The 23089-nt window shown below is 43.9% G+C and overlaps 1 protein-coding gene across 10 annotated transcripts in view; it reads left to right on the forward strand.

Annotated features, from left to right (window-relative positions):
• The window catches only part of SORBS3 (sorbin and SH3 domain containing 3), a 293967-nt gene extending 273611 nt beyond the window's left edge, over positions 1 to 20356 (forward strand). For all 10 annotated transcript variants that reach the window (XM_069214033.1, XM_069214036.1, XM_069214035.1 and 7 more), the window contains one exon: positions 19092 to 20356. In XM_069214033.1, coding sequence (XP_069070134.1) covers positions 19092 to 19162 — 71 coding nt within the window. In that variant the 3' untranslated portion in view covers positions 19163 to 20356. The remainder of the gene's footprint in view (positions 1 to 19091) is intronic.
• Positions 20357 to 23089: the final 2733 nt, after the last annotated feature.

Here is a 23089-nt window from a genome sequence, read left to right on the forward strand (position 1 = left end):
CAAGAAGAAGTAGACCCATGGGATATATGACCCTGATCCCATTCTACCTAATGACCCAGATTTATACACAGCGAGGCCATCTCCCCCTGAAGAGACCACTGGTTATAATCAAGTAATAGCCAGGGCAGATGAGTATCATAATGTACAATAACATACAGATCCCATTCAGAACGATTTTCTATTTAATACTTTAACATCTACACACAAAGAGTACCAATGTCTCCCTATGCATCCAGCATGCTTAGACATGCTGAAGACATTTTTAAAGAACCCGTAAAAGCAAGGATCATTACACCCAGGGTTGATAAAAAAAAAAAAAAAAAAAATACAAACCTGCACCCTCTAATCCAGTTTTTATTGGTGCACAATTACTACCTCATATCTATATGGAAGCCCCGGCGGTGGTGGTCCCCAAGTCTTGTGGGGGCCACGCGCCTCCCCGCTCAAAATTCAGTGTAGCCCCTGGGGTGGTGGTCCCTGGGGCTTTCTGTTTTTTAAATATTTGCCCAGGGGAGTGGTGTTCCCTGGGGCAGCGGGAGGGGCAGGCGGCCTCCCCCCTGCATATCATAACAGCCCTGGGTAGGTGGCGGTCCCCAGGGCAGCGGGGGTGGGGGGGAAGCAGGCGACCCCCTCCCACCACATAAACAATATAAGCACCGGCGAGATGGTGGTCCCCGGGGCAGCAGGAGTGGGCCAACTTCTGTTGTTGCAGTGTTATCAGCCAATCAGATCTCTGCACAAGATCGGTTTGGGTCATGAATCCTTCGTGTCCCTATATATTCAAATTTGGATTTTATTAATGAACAGATTTACACCAAATAACAAAAAAGGCTCTTTCTGGACAAAGAGCTACCTTTCTGCCAAATTTAGCGTAATTCAGTCCAGTGGTTTTTGTGCTATCGCTGTTAAATTTTTCCTACAGGAATTAACATTGGAAAAGCTCTAAATTTCACTCCCACTTTCTCTGCCCCCGCTTGACGGATCACCCTGAAATTTTTCAGACCGCAGCTCATGTGACTGTCGATTTTTTTAGGAAAACTTCATGAGGATTAGTCTAACGACGCCAAAGATATAGGCAAGCAAAAAAACAGCCTTTTCTATAGAAAGTAGGTCCTAACTACCTAACTATAACTACCTAATGGTGACCGCCACTTGGTAATAGATAGATAGATTGATTGATTCTCTGGCACCAGAATTGCAGGCTTCTTGTAATAGCAGAAAAGATCTCCAAAAAATGCTCCTTTTGGTTGTGCACACCCCACTCAACCTGGAGCATGGTCTGATGATGAAGCATGCCACCTCAGGGGATGAGGGTTTGTGTATCCTTAAAATGAGACTCTTCGGTTTAAGAAAGGAAAAGTGCTTTTGAGCCCATTATACAGAATGTCACATTTTTGTTAAGGGGCAACGCATAGCATAGCTTTAGAAGCAGGTTTATTTTTACTGATGCTAATAAATAAGAATTTGATTACATTCACTGAAGTTGCTCCAACCTTTAATATTTCCCGCCAACTGAGTATATTAAATATACTGGGCCAGTCCACCCCTGTTGACACCCAACATGGTTGACAAAAACAAGGCGTACTTTCCAACACCTTTCTCTAGATAGTAGAGAGTAGATAGAATGTGATATTTAATAAAGACAATCAACACAGGTACAGCCACTATATTATGCGGAACAGGAGGACCAAATAATGCGGCAGTGTTGACCACATTATGCAGCAGAAAAGGCTGATTATGCAGCTTAATGCTGCACTTTTTATTTTTAGTATTACCTACTTATTCTGGCATTTGTGCACGTTCACACGTTCCTGACAAGTGTTTCACCTCATTAGGACTGGTTAGACACTCAAATACCGAAATAAGCAACTGAAAAGTTGTGTAGTCTCCAGTCAACCTTTGCAAAAGGCCTCCCACTGCACTGCAACATGTGTGCTGTGTTTTCAGTAACTTTTGATCCATTTGAGCTAAAAACATTTTGTTTGATGGCATGTGTGTCCGTAGATAGACATGCTCTGCATTATCCTACCATTTAGTGTTGGGCTCGAGGTCTGCAATTAGTTTTTCTTCGAGAAGTGTTTTTGAGTCTCGGGGTTGAGTGACTCCTCCTTGCTGATACTGCGCATGGGCATCAAATTCTTTGTTAGATTGTTTTTTCTCCGCCATCGAGTTCAAATGTGTTTCCCCTCGCTCCGTATTCACTGGCTCCAGTTCGAGACTCTCTAACAGTCTTTACTTTCTATCAATGGTGTTGTACTTCAATCGCGTTTCTTTAAATAATCTTAATCAAGTCGGGTTGAACTTCAACCGCGTATCCTTCGGGACAGGCCTCACCAGAGCCCAGGCCTGTCTCCACGTGGCATGAAAGAATATGAGACCCTGATGGAACGGACACCGTTCAGATTCTGCCGTCTGCCACACCAAATTTCCACACATGGATCACCATCAAGTGTGTAACCTCTGCCTTTCGCCAGACCACAACGAGGCCACCTGCAATGCATGCCAATCGTTTCATTCCAAGAAAACAGTCTGGGACCGAAGAGCTCACAGGCTGGAAGTCACGCACTCAGTGCTAAAGCACACCACTGATATTTTTGGAGATGTACGTGCACAGGAGTAGCCGTAGCAAAAAGGGTCATTCTCGATTGAAGACTCGGACTTTGACCTGCAATCCAATATCGAGTGTCAGGACATCATCTTGGCGCCCTAGAGCCATGGTCGGTCAAGGAATCTTGATTCAGCTGCCCCACCCTCAGGCTTTGCACCGAAATCTGAAAAGACTGTGGCTGAATTTCTTTCTACCTCTATTGTTTTGGTCCGAGTGAAACCATCAACATTTTCTGAACCGACAACTTCAACACAGAGTGGGAATACCACATCCATACCTTCGGGATCAAAAATGTTTACAGTGCCACAAAACTTCAGAACAGAAAACAGCTGAACATACAGATTTGTCTCAGTACTTTCTAGTTGATACCCTCACATCAACACACAGGGACATACAATTTCTCCCTATGTTACCAGGAATGTTTGAACATGTTGGAGACATTTTCATAGAGCCTGTGCACTCCTGTATAATTACGCCACAGGTTAATAAGAAATCTAAAGCACCTCCATCTGATCCCCTTTACTTCCGATCACAGGTCCCGCCAGATTCGATCATCACTACCACAGCCAGGAAAAGAGCAAATAGTCAAGCAACCGGAGATAGGTTTCTCCAGAAAAAAAGAAAAAAAAAACTTGATGCAGCATGAAAAGCGGTAGCTGCACAAGCAGCCAACCATTGGCATATTGACAATTCCCAGGTACTGCTTGCAAGATACGATAGGGCACACTGGGATGAAATGGAAGACCTTCTTCAACACCTTCCAGAAGAACAACGTAAGCATGCACTGAAAATTGTTTCTGAAGGTCAAACAATTGCAAGTAATTCAATTAGATGTGCATTAGATGCAGCAGAGACTGCTGCATGAGGGGTTAACGCCAGTATACTCCTTAAAGGACATGCTTGGTTAAGGTGTTATAGTTTCAACCACACGAGTCCCCTACAAAGCTGTCTGGTAATTTTTTCCCCCACTGGACAAGACCAGATAGGCCAAAAAACATTAAAGGCTACTGCAGCTATATCATTGAGTGGGACAACAGCCTGCAGAACGGCAGTCAGTTCCAGGACAGTCATGGGTACCACCAACAAAGAATAGAAGACTGCAGAGCCAACCAGAAGCAAATTCTGCAAAAAGCTTTCCTGTTACTGATAATAACCTTCTCCAGTACTTTAGGCCTGCCATCATTAGTCTGGTGGCAATCGAGAGGAAGCCATAGCTCTCGTATTAATCACATATCATTCAGATGAGTTTGCACTTCTTACCACAACAATACTTTGGGGGCAAAGGATCCCTTCATGACGTGGAATTGTGTACCACTTTGACAAGTTCTTTTTCGTGGCCTGCACTATGTTTTTCCTCAAGTGAACTTGGCAATCTTCAAGTCTCCCGAAAATGCTCACATACTTCTGGTGCTGTTTCTTAGCAGAATATAGGGGATGGTCTGGCAGCGACAGTGACCCCCCAACTTGAGTACAACTGGATACTGCCTTTACATCTCAGGTTCCCTGGACACTTGAAGTGTTGGCAAAACATGTAGTTCAAGAATATAGGCATTTGACCTGTACCCAGTTAGCATGGTTGTGCCCACCAGTTCTTTGTGGTGAATATCCTTCCAGTTCCTGATAACTCAGGTCCCTTGCCTATCTTTATGTATGGGCATTTCTTGTGTATGTGTACTCTATGTGAGTGCTTTACTGCTCAGATAAATGAACATTATCTACTTGGGTCACAGTGTGCATTAGTGCTCCAGATGGGTGGGGAAGACAAGATATGGAACGAGTTCAGCCACAAGATAAGCAAGACCTCAAGCCTCCTCCAACTAAGCCATCCCCCGCCTGATGGTACTACTGTATATCACACAGTGATTCAGAGGGGGACCTGCACTCATAAGGTTGAGACGCATGCCATACAAGATGATGATCACTTTCAGTAAAAGCTCTCTCAGAGGCTGAATGCACAGTTTTCTTTCTACCAATTTTCATGGGCATGCTCAAGAGAACTTTAAGATTTTGTCAGAGCCAAGGTAATTCCACCAAGTATAGAGCGGAAATTCAAGGCCTCTCCCAGTGACTCTGTCTAGATTAGAGGGCGTGTTCGCCCAATCCACTTGTGGTACATACCGCAAGAAAGCGAGCATCTGCCCAAGCAACAGGGAATATTCCCTTCAGATAAAGAGAATAGGGTATCAAAGATGTTGACAAGAAAGCCACAGTAGGGACAACTACCCAGTAACAGATTGCCAACTCAGTAGGCACACTGCCAACATACAAGAAGTATAATGGGAGGAAATGGAGGCTCTTGTACTGCACCAACCTGAGGCCTATAGAACGAGGGGGGAGTAACTAGTTGCGGAGGGGAAAAAACAGTTTCAGCCCAAATATATATGTGCCTTAGAGGTGGCAGACACTGCCTCCTGTGCGTGAACAGGATCCCGCTCTAATGACATGCATAGCATTGCTTGTCATTTTTCAAACCAGAGGTGCAGCAGCACCTTCGTAATGATTTGTTTGAGAGGGAACACCTCATTAGTCCCCAGCAGGACCAAAAATTTGTGGAAATCAAGAAAGATGCTGAGATCACCATGTTCATGGATGCACTACAATCAACAACACTAAGGGGGCACCTTTCGTAGGCATCAGGCAAGAGATGGGAGCATGACAAAACCCACAAGGTCAGGTGCATTCTTACCAGCACCAAAAGTAGCCCTTTCATGAGTCTTAAACAGGCAGTGGTTACACACAGGGAGGCTATAGAAAGAATAATCGTAAGGGGAAGTGAAGAGCTGGTGCCAGGAAGGGAGCCCTCACTGCTAGTCTCTGGCTCGCCATAAAATCCCTCTGAACATTCAACACCTGGTGTGGGAGAATAAGTCATTTCAACCCTTACTGTTTGGAAGTCACCTCAGAACAGAGGTTCTAGTAGTCCTCTATCAAGGCTACTGCCAAGAATTCCATAGCATACCACGCAAGATACCACCACACCGTCACACCATAAGTCAAGACCACCTTGTTCTCTTACAGGAAGAGGTTACAGCGCTCCTCCAAAGAGGTGTAATACAGACAGTGCCCCTACATCAACAAGGAGAGTGTGTATTCACCTTACTTTCTCATTCCAAATAAAGACGGCTTCCTCAGCCCCATAGCAGACCTTAGGTCGTTTAATCAGTATAGCCTGCTGAAACTTTTTGAAATGACAACTTTGAAGGATGTCTTCCCACTCCTCCATCAGGGGCTCTTCATGACTGCATTAGCTGTCAAGGAAGCATATTTCCCCGTTGCTATCCATCCTGCTCATCACAAGTACCTACGGTTTGTGGTAAATGGACAGAAATACCACTGCTACCCTTGAGGGTCACCACAGGCGGTTTACACAAAGTGTTTGGCATTATGTATGTATGTATATGGTATTTCTATAGGACAGTCCTAGCCAAAAGGTAGCAGAGTGCTGTAGATGGTCACTGCCAAGCTTATAGTGGGAGTCTAATGTGAGAGGAAGATGAGTTATGGATGATTTATGTATTGTGATGTAGTATTCCTTAAAGAGGTGGATTTTCAACTCTTTCCTAAATTTTACACCAGCGTTTAGGCATTCCTGGTGGATTCTGGGATGCTTTTCCAGATTCTAGGTGCATAAATGGAAAAGGCCTGTTGTCTTATTTTTTTTAATTTTTTTACGCTTCTCTGCATTAATGAAACATTTAGATATGATGGCATCTTGCATAGCAATTCTTCTGTACGTCGGATTGCAAATGCACCCACTTCATCATTGCCTCACCAGTCATTGGTCGCAGGCAGAGGGTCTATGGGAACATCTAGGGGGTCATTACGACCTCGACGGTCTTTTTGCAAGACCGCCGAGGGACCACCGTGCGGAAGACCGCCTGTGCAGGCGGTTTGCCGCTCGGCATAATATGACTGTTGGCTGCTCTCCGTCGTTATTCCGACGGAGAGCCGCCAACAGCCATACTTGCGGGCGGCGGGGAAGTGGAAGTTGCTCCACCTCCACCGCCACGCCAACAGAACACCGCCCAGCGAATCACGTCCTGTGATTCGCCGTGGCGGTGTTCTGTTGGCATGGCGGTGTCGACGGAGCTGCCCCCATGGCTCCCGTCCCCTCCCGGAGGATCAACGGAACAGGTAAGTCGATCGTCCGTTAGGGGAGGGGGTGTTGTGTGGGTGCATGGGGGTGTGCGTGTGTGTATGTAGAGGGAGTGTGTGTATGCTTGCGGGGGTGTTGGGTGTATGGGAATGAGTGCGTGTATGGCTGTGGGTATGTCTGTATGGATGTGTGCGTGTATGTTTGAATGTGGGTGTGCGTGCCTGACTGTGTGTGTGGCTGTGGGCATGTATGTCGGGGTGTGTGCGTGTGTTGGTGGTGCCTGCATGCGTGTAGGGTGTGTGTGAGTAATGTTATGTTGGGGGTCGGGGTGGGGAGGGGGGCCCTGCAACCTTTGGGGGGGTGGCAGGGGTGGTGGGGGGTGTAGGGGAGGGAGTCGGGTGGGGGAGACCCCTGTCAGTGCCAGGGAAGGAGTTCCCTGGCACTGATAGTGCTTACCGCCATGGATTTCATGGCGGTTCAAACCGCTGGAAATCCACGGCGGTAAGCCGGGTCCAAATACCGCCGGCGGTATACTGACGGCCGCAGGGCTGGAGACCCAGGTCTCCAGCCCGGCGGTCGTTTCCGCCCTGGCGTGCGGGACGGAGAACCGGCGGATGACCATGGCGGTAACCGCCATGGTCATAATTCACCAAGGTAAGACCGCCAGCCTGTTGGCGGTCTTACCGCCGGTTCTCCGCCATCCGCCAGGGTTGTAATGACCCTCCTAGTGTTGATAAAGGCCAGCTGTCAATGCACTCTGCAATGGTGGAACAGCAACATCCTGTTGTTAGGCAGCTTTTCATATGCCCTCTGCCCAAGCTGATCATTACTACTGATGCATCGCTCTTTGTATGGCGTGCAAATGCATGTGAAGTGACATTTGAAGGCACCTGGATCCCCTCTCATCAGGGGAGGCACATCAACTACCTGAAACTGATGACAGATGGCCATTTTTCTAGCCCTCAGAGCATTCTACTTCATGGTCCAAAACAAGGCACTTTTATTTATAGACATGACAGCACATTACTAGATACAAAAACAGGGGGCACATACTCATTCCTACTTTCAACACTAGCTCAACATATTTGGCAGTGGGCAATTGGCCAGTATCCATCTTCTTGTGAAACACCTTCCTTGGGGTGGACAACAACTATGCAAACCTCTGAAGCAGGACGCATCAACAGTTTCATGAGTTGGAACCCCACCCAGAAGTCCTCTACAGATACTTTGGCTGATTAGGATCATACCCATTGACCTACTCACCATTCCAGGAATTCTCAGGAAACATAAAATGTGAAAGCTTTGGCTCCCATTACCCACACCCACAGTTCATGGGTAATGCACTATCAATGAACTGGTCATGGATAATTTCCTACACTTTTCTGCCTCTCCCACTCTTCTGTACATGGTCAGGAAAATCAGCAAGACTCTACTATTCTCATTCTGGGTAACACAACTTGGGTCAAACAACCTTAGTACTCAGTGCTATTGGAGATGCCTATTAGCCCACACAAGAAACTTCCATTCAGGCCGGATCTTCTCATTCAGCAGCACAGCCACATCAGGCACCCAGAGCAGAGGCAGATCAACATCGCAAACTGGCACCTGAGGTGTTAGAATTTGGATTCTTACACTTCCCAGGAGTGTTTGGCCATTCCACATGGGTTCCTTACGCCTACTGCCTAGGCACAGTAGGCAGGCATGTGGATAAGATTTATTACTTTCTGCATCTCCAAGCAGTTATACTCATTTATTTAAGGTTATTGTTCAAGATATCATTTCATACCTACTTCAGATTGACAAGGCAGGGGTGGGATTACCATCTATCTATATTCACTTAGCTTCAGGAGCCGCATACTTGAAAAATAGGGAACACACACCTCTTTTTTTAATCCTTGTGATAAAGGCATTAATGGAGAGATTCAAAAGTGTTATACCTCTGAGAATTTCACCTGCAATGTTTGGAACCTTAATGTTGTTTGCCCAAGACTTATGAGGGTTCATTTGAACAACTTCCCATAACTGCCTTCCAGTTCCTTTCATGGAAAGTACCCTTTCTTGTAGTGATAACTTTGCTCCAACGCATCAGTGAACTGGAGTCTCTTACTGTTCGAGAACCATTCATACAGGTTGACAGAGGTGGGCCTCAGAACAAACCCACGTTTTTACCTAAGTTTGTATCACTGTTTCATGTCAATCAAACATTTGACCTGCCCATGTTCTTTCCACTACCTTATTCTGTAGCAGGAAGATGTAAAACAGGCTCTCATGTATTATATTAATAGGACCAACCAACTTTTTTTATTGCTTTTGCTAAACCCTATAAAGATCAGTCTGTTTATAAAGCAGGCATTGCAAGGTGGAAAGTTAAATGCATCCAGACTTGTTATGCAAAGGCTCAAATCAAATCAGTGTTTATAAAGCGCAAGTGACTTTTAGGGTTTATCGAAGGGTAGCGTCAAATGATGGTAAGAAGTGTTTAGAGCTCATGTGAAGGTAGGGTTAGTAGATAATAAGGAGCTTTTAGGGTTCCAGGAAGGGTAGCATTATGAGGATTTTAGGGCTCAGGGAGGGGTAGTAAACAGTTTATAGGGTTAAGGGAATGGTTGCGTTAAGAGGTTTTTAGGATTTAGGGAAGGGTAGTGTAAAATTACAGTATATAAATTCATTTAAGTCATTTTTTTAAAACTAAGTTAAAAATGTAATTATGTTTTGGGAGCTAATGAGCTTAAAAAATCCTCTCCATCCCCTAAATCATAAAACTAGGAATTAGGAAGAAAAAAAAACTCAACTTTCCCAAGGACTGCCATGTTAGGGTATCTCTGAAGTTGATGACGGAAAGGGAGGAGAGGAGGTCGCTAACACTGCAACACAGCAACACATTTTCCTGACTGCCTTCCTGACATCTGTGCGGCCAGGGAAGAACAAACACCATAATTATCTAGGAGACATATATCATTGCAGTGGCATGTGTTTGCCCTAAAGGTCAAGCTCTGTTGTAGCACATAGCTAGACTTGATAAATGGCTCTGGCTCACAACTTGCTAAAAATGATTAGAGCTATGGAAGGGTAATCACTTTTTTTATGAAAGCACACAACCTCTGCCCAATCAAAACATACTCCTACCCACCAACATGTCGGCGGAACCCGACCCCTCTTTGTTTTACTCCCAGAAGATCTTTTTTTTTGGTTGATCACGTAAGGTCTGGCAACAGCTGCACTATCAGGCCAGACCTCAAAAGAAGCCACAGTGGCTTTCTTGGGTAACACCCCATTAGCAGACATTTGTAAAGCCGCTAATTGGTCATCATGACACTCCTTCACTGTACATAACTGTGTGGACATTTTAGCTCACCAACAAGTGATGGTTGGCCAGACTGTACTAAGAACCTTAATTCAAACATCTGCATTATCTGCTTGTCAGCACTGCAAGGTGGAAACTACTTTACAGTTGCTGCAATGAATGAAAAATGTTATTTACCTGTAAAGCATCTGTGGGTAGCATGTAGTGCTGTGGAGTCACATGCACACCCCCTCCTTCCGGGAAGCCGGCAACAGTAGTACAAGGATTGGTTCAAAAGGGTTACACCACCGAGAACATCACCTGCACTGATTGGAAACGTAATGCAGTTCTAACAAAACGTATGGGGTCTCCAATAAAACAACTTCACTCAAGTGCCTTCCGGATCATTTCATGAAAAGTAACCTCTCTAGTAGTAACTTTGCTCAGGCGCATCAGTGAACTGTAGGCTCCTAATGTCCTAGAAGCAGTCATGCAGATCCAGAGATATAAGCCACCTGAAACCGAGCACAGTATTATAACTTGTTTGAGGCTTTTTTAGTGCAATAAGACCGGGTTGACTTATGGACAACTCTACCACAATGAATTAGATCCTGAATTAGGATCTCTTTGGAAACCACTGTTGGCAGATGCACAACATTGATAGCAGCGTGCAAAAAAGTAAAATCCCAGATTAATAGAAGCCACTCAGTGGAGCACTACATGATGTGGGAATACAAAGTGCATGACATTGGCAAGGAAGTCAGACCTAAAGCATATTTGCCAAAGACTGACTAAAAATGACAAAAAATTACATCCAAGCTCCCACAGCAATGCCACTTGGTTATTCACGTTTACTGTAGATGCTACATAGTTCTGTCTGCAGTATTAATGATATTGCACGTGATGATGAAGTTGGAAGAATGAACTAGATTTATGATTTTCGTCACCTCAACTTAAATGAGGCAGCTGGATTCCTCCAACTTAAATAGATGTCAGGATGCCAATGCACCGTCCCACAGATAATACTGATATGTCTGTACAGCTACTGACCAAACAGGAATGTACAACTGCCTAACTCAGAATCTTAAAATTTAGCAGCACAGCAGGTAGTGTTGAAGGATTTGGGTGCTTGTCCTTATTCCTCAGACAAAGCCTGTTGCTCACCATCTTCAGGAAGAACCTCAAGATGTGGCTTTTCGAATGGGGCCCCTCCACCCCAGCGCCTTGAGACCCTCACGGGTGAGGAGCTGCGCTCTACAAAAACTGATTGATTGATTCCACATGTTTCTGCAAATCCTGACCAAACCTTAAAAGCAAAAAATATGATGGCGCTCATCCTGAAAGTGTAAACAACTCCCAGTATATTGTAGAGTATTAAAATACTGCAACCCTTACAGTGTAACATCTTGCACCAGCTACTGAACCTATTATATTTGACAGTGAGGAGCCTGACCTTCTTCTCTGGTGGTGGTGCATTCCACTGAAAGGTACAGCACCTGAGATGTGTGGTCCTGGAAGGAATAAATAGAAAATGTCTCCATAAGAGGGCCATGGATACTTTAGCAACTTAATGTAAATTGGTGGTTCTCCTCATTGAACCCTTGGGCATATATGATTAAAAGCACCTCTCATTGAGTGTTGCATCGCTATACTCATTACCTCAGTTTGAACAATGAGCAAACTCCAACCATTGTCAGTGGCTGAACAATTCACAACCATTACATACAAAAGGTAGTTTTGGAGTTTGAATCCATTTGAGATGCACTTTCTGTGCATGATTGCCATGATTGTGTAAATATTGTTTAAAACCTTGGAAATTGTAGCTGCCGTCCATGTAGCTCTCTTTAATGAGACTCTTCTTTTGTCCCCTGAGTCTTAAGCTCTTTCATAAATTGGAGCAGAATCGAGGCAAGCCTGTTGAATTCGTGAATATTATTTCACAAGCTAGGTGCATAGATGGAGAAGGCTTGTTGCCTAGTTTTTTCTCCTTTGCACTTCTTTCTGTCCAGTCTGATGATGTCCTGGATGCATTTGTGCTGAAAGCCACTCGAGATGGTGAGCTTGACTTTGTAGCTTTGAAAATGGGGTGGGCTGGCAAGAGGAGCTAGTGGAGTTACCGTTGGGTGGGAGTGATGTAGACATATATCTTCAGGTCATCAATGAGGTGTGCTACAGGGTAAAGATGCCCTTGGAGGGGAAAAGCAGTGAGGAGTCATGGAGACCACACTCTTGCATCTTCTCACCATCCTGATGCAAGAGCTGCAGGGCTTCAGCATCAGTTCTGAAGTTGTTTTTGGGGAGCAATGGTTTCAAGTTATGAAGTAGAGGGAGTTGCTGTAAGGCCTTCTTGGTTTTGTTGGTAATGTGTTTCTTGAGGATGAGATGGGTGTCAAGGGAGAATACCTGTGATTTGGCATTAGGTGAAAGCTGGGACATCCAGGATCATGACATTGAGCCAAATGTGGACTAGTTGCTGCTTATTGTTCTTGGCGAATAGCAGGAATTCTGTAATTCTGATTTTGTGAGGGTTAGCTTCAGGTAGATGCTGTACATGAAGGTCTGGATGAGGTGCAGGCAGTGTTTGAGATGTTGGATGTCCGGAACTGAGCAGAATTTGAAAAACAGACGTGCTTGTGGGCATATTGGTGTTTTTAATGTGTGTATCTGTGAGCAGGCCTGCCAGGTTCTCCAGAAATTGACGATAAAGGGGGACATGATGGATCACTGTCAAACTCCATAGGTGATTTTGATCTTTAGGGACCTAGAGGTGGAATATGCGTTAGGAGAGTCATAAAGCTGGTTGCTGCAGTGTTTGATTATTTTCAAGGATGTTCTGATTCTATTTGCATCTTTGTTGTTGGTGTTGGTAATGTACTTTGCTTGGCTGATGTGATGTGTTGGAGAGCCTTCTGTAGTGTTAGCATAATGGGTTGTGCTTTTCTACCTGTCCCCAGATGGAACACATGTTGTCATTGAGGTCCTTGGAATATCAGGAGACTGCAGAGTTCAACTTGCACTCTTATGTTGTTGTTGGAACATATAGGTCTTTACGTGGTTTTCTTGAAATGTATTGGAGTCATTTAGAGGGCTGTTGACACCAAACATGGAGGTGGAAGGGTAAGAAACTATTTTGAACTTTTGCGCTGTTCATGGAGAACTTTTTAAAGGATCTGAAGGTGTGTTGGAGTTTGGGTTGACCAGGGTCATATGGAAGGTGAGGTTGTTGGCCCAGTCTAGGTGTTTTGGAGACTTGCATTGGGTGGTTGGTGAGGTACAAAAGACAAGGTCCATGATGTGGGTGTTGATTGGATAACACGCTGTAGCACAATGAGGCTGTGGAGAATATCTGTTCCTTTTGTATGGTCTAGTATGACTGCGCAGCTGTTGCCAGACAATTATGCAAGAATTACAAAGGGAAGGGAGTTAGCTCCACCCACATGTTGGGAGCCATGAGTACATGTTTTGATTGGGCAGAAGTTTTGTGCTTCCACAAAAAGTGTGTGCCCTTCACACAGCTGTGATAATTTTGTTTATCCAGCTGCCTAAACTTGAACTTTCAGAGGCACGCACGTGAAATTAAAATGCTATTAAATAGTCTTAGAAAGGTAGATAATTAGTGTTTTTTTCTCCGGCATTAGCGCAGATGGAGGGAGAACACTCATTAACCTACATGGATTTTTAGATCTGGCTTCACAGTGTAACTGTCAGTTGACCTTTTAACCTACACAGGTATTATTCTACAGTTCTTTGCCTCCACACAGATAAACATCCAGTCCCATGCTATGTACAAATAAAGCTTCACATTACCTTACAACATTTCTTTAAATCCAGACCTATTGCCATGCTTGTTTCATTCTTGAGTTTCAGAGGATGGTGGTGTGGGTGTGTTGGACAGATGAGATGGTGATGAGAATTACTCTATGAAGTCCTTGTTCTGTCCAGGAGTCCTGTAGATGAGATGGAGGGTAGCAGACTTTGTTGTACAGAGTGGTTTGTGTCATGTGAGGAGCTTTCAGGTGTTGAGTTCTGTTTGTGTGACTATTGTGCAGGATTAGGAGGATTTAAGGATGAAGTTGAGGCCTCCTCCCTCCTAGTGAGTACAGTCCGCACATTGGACGCTGTAGCCTGTATAAAGAAGGACATCTATGATGTGCAACAGTGTGGGGTGAGCCATGTTTCTGTGATGAAGAGTGCATCAAAGGTTGTGATAGGTGATGAGCTCTGCAAAGTCTGGATCATGGGGCACTGCAGAGGTTGCATTGATGAGCATAAGATGCAACTTGTGTCCGGTACGATGTCTGGTGTTTATTGAGATGTGTATGAAGTAGGGTTTGTTTTATGAAGATACTATTTGAGTGTGTCATTAGGGCTCATGTGACTGTGGGGTAGGCAGTGTGGGTTGCTGTGTGAGGCACGAGTATATCTTATCTGGTAGGTTGCATTGGAGCATGGGTTTTGGCCTACACTCCATTTGTCCTTAATAGGTCCAGACAGGCAACACCCCTGTCTGTATGCATCCCTAACAGGCCCAGATAGGAGAAGCATTTGTTTGTTACCTCCTTTTTCTGGGGATATCCCGAGTACAGAGGGAGGGAAGTCGCCTTTGGGGGTTTAATTAATTAAGGAGACAGCAGAAAGTGAAGCTACTTCTGGTAGAGATGGATGCTTGGAAATAGTGTGATGTCACTCCATATAGAGATGGATACTGCAGAATGAGGTATGCTTGTCTGGCTTACGTTTTTTTGTAATATTGCTTTGCCAGGAAATCAGGGATGTTGCTTCCAATTGAGATGAACACTGGGAAATATAATTATGTCACTTCTGTAGAAACAGATGCTTGGGAACACAGTGAAGTCACTTCCTTTGGAAGTGGGTGCTGGAGAATGAAGTTTGCTTCTCTGGCGTATTCTTTTAAAGATTATTTGGGCTGGAAACCACTGATGTAGCATCCTGTTGAGATGTATGCTGGTAAATGCTATGACGCCACTTCTTGTCGAGATGGATGAACGGGAAATGCAGGAATGTCACTTCGTGTGGCGATGTATGCTGGATTTCAAAAGAGCCTGCAAACAAGAAATAGCATTCTTTATATATAATATTTAGCTACAATAACACTTCTTGAATGCCACTTCATCTCCTAAATACTAGACTGATGACTTCTACTGATCTTCACAGTACCAGTGATTACACTACCCATCGTCTGCTTACAATCAGCATTATACTGGATCCTCTGCAGTTCACAGGGAATGCAACATTAAGGAACTCAGTGCTCAGCATTTTCATAAGGCTGTTTTGATTCTATTTACTTTCTAACCCAAACAATGATGTTTTACACAAGCAGGAAGGCAATGAATCAGCAGCCTAGTCAGTGACTCCTTTTTTGTCTCCCTTCTGCTCTCTGTCACACATGGGGCTGCTGGGGCAAACAGCTTGCAATGAACATCAGCAAAGCTATGATGTACCAAGCTTGAACAAGAGCGAGAGAACTCTTTATCTTATAGATTGTACTATACTGTACCTGTGTTTTCCAAAAGTCTAAGTTTTATTGATAAAAGCTGTGAATGTGTTCTAACAGTGTACAAGTATGGGACTGCTTCCTTTGTTTTTACATCTTGACTACCTAAGTGCATCGAGTGTCCCTGCTTTTCTTTCCTCTTTCACAGGTTGCTGGTCCAACCTTAGTATCCAGAACCCTGTCCAACACCTCCATCCAGGTCACATGACCGGGCTGTGCCAGCTCCCTTTCACTGGGTCCACTTTCCATATTTCACCTTACATTTACACCCAGGGCATCAACCCAAGCCTCCAGTTGAAGTGCCATAACCCCTACTGTTTTAATCTCTCTCACATCCTCCCTTGACCAACAACCCATTCCTCACTTTTTTTGTTCTCTAACTTAAATGTATTGCTTCCACAGAATCACTGATTTATGCCCTGTTTGTGGCCACCCACACGGATGGTTGAGGTATCACTACTCCTGGGTGGACTCTACAGACCTATATATGGGTGGTATCTGTCCAATCCTTGCATCTGTTTGCTTTCCCTGGGTTGCACCCTCATTGGTCATGGTTGGACCCTACAGTACCGGGTTTATGTGATATGCTTAAGGGTGGCTGTATATGAATTAAGTCCCCTCCCCTGCTATTATCAGTGGTTTCAGTTTCAGTGTTATGTTGTATCTATGCAGTACCAAGAAACCATTGTAAATGAGCTCTCTACAAATACTTTTAATATAAAGTGACACTGAAATTATCCACTCAAATAGTTGATCAACGGGTAGAATCTTTATTCACCAGACCTCATCCACCGCTTCCCTCTAGTAACTGTCATCTCTTGGAATCTCTCTCATGCAAGGTTCGAGTTACCCTCAAGCTTCTATTACTTACAACATCACACGTCCCCCTTTCTTAATCAGAACCCTCCAAACTTTGACCTGTCTCATCACTCAACACAGCAGTAACACCCATACCACCATTCTTGCCTCACACTTTGTTCTCGATACTTAAAAATCCTACTAAAATTACATATTCTGGTGTCATTTGTTCTTACCACGTTCTTAAAAAACTTCACCGCTTGCATTGGTTTAGAGGATTTGGACCATAACGCATGGCCACTTCTCCTATCTCCAATCTCAGCACACCAGTCATACTTGTTTTTTTCTTTTGACTTGACTTTTTTTTTTCTTTTCCTTCCAAAACCTCTCATTCAGGTTTTCAACATATTGTTTACCCCGCATCATCCACACAAGAGGAACATGTGTATTTGATTTCCTTCCTCAAAACAACTCAAAAGGGGAATGTCCTGTTCACATACAGTATGAAAAAATTCTCTTCTTCATCTCATCTTTCCATGTCATGTTATTTACACATACAATTTGAATACCCTTTTTCAAAGTCTTGTTAAACCGCCCAACTACACCATTTGTCTCTGGGTGGTACAGTGCACATTTCTAATGGAAAACACTATCTGTCCAAGAATTCCTCAATTTCTTTCATACAAAAGTGTATGCCATTGTCAGACAGTAAAGATTTGGGATGTCCTTCCTTCAGAAACAATTCCTCCAATAATTTGATCATACTCTTAGAAGAAATGCCCATCACACATTTGACCTAATTTCATTTTGAAAACAAGTCAATACGTACAATCGCATATAGAGTAGCCTGTTCCCCTTGAGTCGGGCCCATGATTTCAATGGCGATCTTCTCCCAGGGAGCTTCTGGCTACTGTCTATTCTGCATCTGTGATATTCTAAGTTTTGTACTTTGTCACTGTTATAGCATTCAACACAGACTTGCAATATTCATTCCACCACAGCGTACAAACCAGGCCACCAAAAATCTTGCTTGAGCCACTCCTTTGGCTTAACAATGCCCAGATGTCCCATGTGTGCAAAATCAACAATTCTCTGTCTAAGACTTTCAGGATGAATAAGTTGTGATCCCCTGAACAATAAACCATTCGTCTCACTTAGTTCCTCCTTGGCAGACCAGAATGGTTTCATATTTTCATATTTTTCCTTCCAATATTTTCACAACTCCTTTTTTAATTTAATCATTATTCTTGTCATTACGCCATCCTTACTTATCTCTTCCTCACCATTCCCCTTCTGAATTCACTCCTTCAGTAACAACACACTCAGTCACACCCATGAAACCATCCAATTCATCACCATCATTCTCTATAGTACTAACTAATCTTGACAAACAATCCACCGCATTGTTGTGTACACCAGTAATAGATTGCACCTCAGGAGGAAACTCTTGCAAGTCAGTTAGACATAATATTATTCTGGAAGATACTACTTCAAGCCCCTTCTTCATAAAAATCTCTTATAATGGCTTGTGATCAGGCTTCTCTACAAAAAATTCACCCCATGCAAAATTGACTGAATAATTGACTTCAATATCCTTTAATGACCAACTTACAAAGGCAACGGTTACATCCTTATCTTTTGTCGTCTGCATAAGAACTGCCCCAATGCCCTTCATGTTTGCATCTGAAACAAAATACGTTCTTTCTCAGGGACAAAAGCTTGCAAATTTGGTGCCTCCTGCAAACATTTCTTGGTCTCCAAAAATTCTGTCTCACATTCATCCAAACACTCACACAGGGCTCCCTTCTTAAGTAATTTCCTCATCACTTGCGTCTTTGCTGATAATCCTGGAATAAATCAATCATACACTTCTAGCATTTCAAAATAGGACATCAACTCCTCTTTATTTATGGGTGACGCCATCTTGGTAATTGTCGCCACAATTTCTTACTTTGGATAAACTACTTCTGCTGACAGTATGTATTCCATACACCAAATGTATGTGTTTTAGCTCTCAAAGTCAAAGTTTTCTCCTGAAAACAAGTCAATACTTGCTTGAAACTTTCATTATGTTCCTTCCATTAGCACACACCATAACATCATCTTGATTGCATGTCACTCCATCAATACCACCCCGGAAACTTATAACTATCCTTCGGAATACTGATGATGCCAAAACCAGACAGAAAGGCATACGCATAAATATACACATGCCAAATTAAGTGATAAACGCTGTAGGATCTTGACACTCATCTAGATGCTCCTGATGATAAGCAAATGCTAGGTCTAAAGTTGAATAATTCTTGGCTCCACCAATCAAAGATAACAATTCAGACACTCTAGGTATAGGATGATGGTCTACAATCACTGCTTTGTTTAAGACCCTCAAATAAACGCACAGCCAAATAAAAAATTTATGTCCCACCCCCTTCTTTTATTATCAGTTTCAATGTAATGTTGTCGCTATACAGTGCCAAGAAACCATTGTAAGGGAGCTGTCTACAAATACTTTTAACATAACATGACAAAATAACATTGTGGGTGATGGTTTAGGAGTGCCAGCTGAGGAACATGGTTTATAGACATTGGCAGTAGAAGATGTTGTAACACTTGGTTATGGAGATGGTGTTTGGTGCTTTCGTAGGGCAAATATTTGATAACTGGTTCTAAGAATGAACTGCAAGCCTTTGTTTAGGATGGTACTTAGGATCTCTGACTGTGGAAGAGGATGTAAAGAGTGATGACCATATTTTTTTTGTTCCCTGATTTTCTTCTTGTGCTTGCTCCACAGGAGTGTGTCGTAGAACTCAGAAATTTGGTACATTCCCAGGAAACTACGTGTCTTTGGTGGCTCCAGAATGACCCAGACTTCTTCAAACGGGGGATACGGACGCAGAGATGAAGCAGTTCAGTCACACCAAACCCAACTTCTCAGATGCACAATCTGGCACTTTGTGACTGGAAACCCATTGGCTGACATGAACCTGATCACATGACCACCATTAACCAGTGCCGCAGCAGGGTTTATTATCTTTGTGTCCTTCCAGCAGCGTGGTTTCACAGGCCATGCGTATGGCCCCCTCTATTCAGCGTGATTGTTACTGATACGGCCAATGGGCAGAACAGGGAGGCTAGGCCGTCCAGCTCCAGCAGAATGTGGAACAGTGTCTGGAGATCCAGGGAGGCACGCACTCTAAATGCAAAAGCAGCACGACTTTAGGAAATGTGTACTAAACAGTGGCAGACATTTCATATTCTTGTGAAAGAGCTTAACTTGTATTTATGTATCCATACCCGCGCCATTGTCATTGTACAATACAAATGCGTTAAAACTCATTTAACCACGATTTTGAGCACATAAGCCTAGTGAATGTGTATAATGTAAAAGTGCCTATGTATATGTTCCTGCTCTGCGGGGTTGGGGTGGGCGAGGAACAAGACGAGCTGAAGGCCAGGGGGTGGTAGGGAAGAATTGCAAATGCTACTGACTCCATGAAGATGTGTGCACCTTAGCCCACGAAATGGACATTTTTTTAAACACTCCTCATAATTGACTCTCCCCAAAATGCCAAAAGGCTTGGACAAAGCGTTCTCCTTATGGACGCGCCAGGACAACCAGCTCCCTACCCTGCTTAGGTCCTTGACCACACAGTGCCCACTCTGCTGCTGGAATTCTAGTACAGCATACTCCCTTTGTTGAAATGCCCATTCCACATACCCACTGTTTAGATGGCCGGCCTGAAAATACCTAATGAAATGTTCCTCTTTTTACACCCTGCTTTGACATGTTTCAGAAATCCCCCCACCCCGTCCCGTGCAGAGGTTGCCTTGCTCAGAGACCAGCTAATAACCCTCCCCCGGCAGAGAGTCTTATTCCCAAACACTACCACTGCCGAGACTCACCCTCCCGACCTTGATGAAGTCCCTTTCGCAACACGTCCATCGCCGCCAGACCAGATGCCTCTCTAATGGTAGCCCAGCCTTTCAGCATTTTAGGTCCGGATGTACCTTTTACAGAGCTACACAATATATAAATAAAATACATGCAGAAGAATAGTTTGCTTGACGGAGATCACCGTTATTTCTTCCTTGCCTAATTCATATACCCACTTACCTGGAAATGGTTTGAATATGTAGATGTCTCTGCCATAAAACGGATTAACCTATACAATCCTTCGTCTTAGAAGAGTCCTGATGGCGCACCATGGTGTCCACAAACCCTCTGCCAGATTGTCCTGATGTCCTCGTTTAGAAGGCAGCCCATCACTTAAACCAATGGTATGAATCCCAGGGTAACAATGGAGGTTTGAAAGGTGTTGGCTTCACCAAGAGAAACCTTGTCAAGTCACCCACTAGGCTCAAGAACAGATGGAGAGGACCAGACGAAGGCCAATGTAATCTCGCTCCTCAAAGTGCTTGCCCCCTAATTGAGAAGTAGAATACATGCAACATAAATTCACAAGAATGAATGCCGAGCACAACTAACTGAGTTGTTGGAGTAATAAAAAAAGAGGTCCAGGCTGAGATATGGATGGGATCTAATTCGACTTTGTTGAAGATATTGCTGTTGTCCCACAAAGAATACTTATGAATATGTGAAACATTCTTGGGGATTGGAGCGAGGATGGTATATTCTTTTGGGAACTGGTAAAGCTCTGCTTAGTGCTTTGAATAGAGCGGACACTTCCCTTATGAGCTAATTGGAGTAGTATAAGAAAAGATCTCAAGCAGCTGAACAATTATAGTTGAAATAGCAATGTGTTCTTGGCCTTATGAGAGTATAGGGCAATCAGTCAGGATTTGTAAAGCACGGCTAATCACCACATAGGGTATCCGGCCGCTTGCAGGTCCCGGAGGCTTATTCGAACAGCCAAGTCTTGAGGGTCATTCGGAATTCTGGAAGTGAGGTGATGGTCCAAAAGTGATTGTGTAAACCTCTAAATTCAACCAGCTCGCTTTAGAGCTGCCATGCGAGCGCTTCATGAATATTGCAAAGAGACACTGTAATCCGGGACACTGGAATTATGTGGTAGTATAGGATTAAATTAGGGTTAGTTGAGAGTCAGGGTGACTAAATTATTGGGCATGAAAAGTCAAACTATGCGTTGTAATGCTGCACATTGTTAGCATTACTTCATTATTTTGTACTTTTTACACATGGTAACACTGTGCAAACATTTCACCTCCTTAATACTAGTTTACCAACAAAATACAGCAGTAAGTAACTGAAAGGTGAGCAGTTAACCTTTGTGAAGGGTCTTCTACAGCAGGGTAACACAGCATCACATTTTGAATTACGTTTGATTAGCTAAAGCTAGAAATATGTTTTGTTAAAATCTGAAGGTTATGCAGCAGATGATGGATTATTTGACAAATGCTCCAAATCCATAGTCATTCGGAAAACGCATCTGATGCAATATCTCCTAATTCCGGTGGCCCTGATTATAATATACCAAAGGAGATAATATTTAGTGAGGGCTGGTATGCGATAGCCAAGGAGGCGCCCATCCTGGACCCTAACCCCTTGCACTCAAATTAAGTCTACATGACAAGACTATTTTCTTTTTGGGTACACTCAGGTCATGTTTATTTACAAATCAAACTCGACGTCATGCAACTCAAAAAGCAAAATTTACAATTTTTCTTTTAGCAAACTTTAAGCCTTTTTTAATCGTTTTAGCATACAATTTCTTTAAAGTACCAATTCAAGATCATCCTAATGCTTCAAACTGTGATACTGCATATTCATCTTAATCACCATTCCATACTACTTACAAATTGCTGCTTGTGTGTTTGCCTTACACAGCTCTCAGTTGATGTTTCATTCCACCAAGACCACACAGATGCAACCACCTGCATCCTTGACTGGGATCCCTCCCGTCAGAGGCGAGATTAAGGGCCAGATGTAGCAAAGGGTTTTACCCATTTTATGTCTATGGGAAAATGTGTTCGTACATATGGCCCTAAAATACCAGAAGTGTAGGGTGTTGGAAGAAAGAGGCACACGGTTACCATCTATCAACCTGCCGTTCACCAGAGCCGGTGGTGGCCCTACAAAAACCTGTCGGCCACGATTTAAGCACAAGCTGCCGTCCTGTTCGTCTGATTATGTACCCACCAAAGGGTGCTTGGAGCTGAAAACTGGCCTTGGTGTGGGATTAGCATATATTAACTGTCCATCGTGTGCCTAGTCCAGGACGTTCCTTTACCAACTAATAGTTAACAGGTGCTTTAGTCTATATCTTGCAAACAACTCCTAGAATGTATGGATTTCTCTCTAATAGTGTCCCGGTGACATGGAGTGATCTGGTAACCTTAGGTCTAGGTGTAACCTGGGACTTGCTGTGCTGCATCGTAGGACCACTGGATTGGTGTTAGCACCCCACAGTTTCTAGGTGCTGCAGCTTCCCATCCAGAGCAGTGTGTAAGGCCGGGGACTGCTCCTCAGGCGCCATCTTGTTCTGAGGCTCCACCGAGATGTTTGTGCAACCTCATTTATTGTAAAGACTGGCCTGGCTCTTATCTGAGGGAGACAGACGCGGAGTTATCTGGGTGTGCTGGGAACGCCCTGGGGCCTTCCAGCGGCGCTACGTCAGCATGTGCCTCCGGCCCGGACACTCAAGACCCAATGCTCTAGTCCTCTGTTTCTAATAAAAAAAATGACGGGCTGCTTAATGGGAGTTGTGTTCCAATGCAAATGGAATGAAGTATGTGATTGTGGATGAAGCGGGGAGGCAGATCAGAGGTCGCGTGACCATAAGACCCGGATTTGCACGAACAGATCTGATT

This window comes from Pleurodeles waltl, chromosome 11 (genome assembly GCF_031143425.1).
Source record: "Pleurodeles waltl isolate 20211129_DDA chromosome 11, aPleWal1.hap1.20221129, whole genome shotgun sequence".
NCBI lineage: Eukaryota > Metazoa > Chordata > Amphibia > Caudata > Salamandridae > Pleurodeles > Pleurodeles waltl.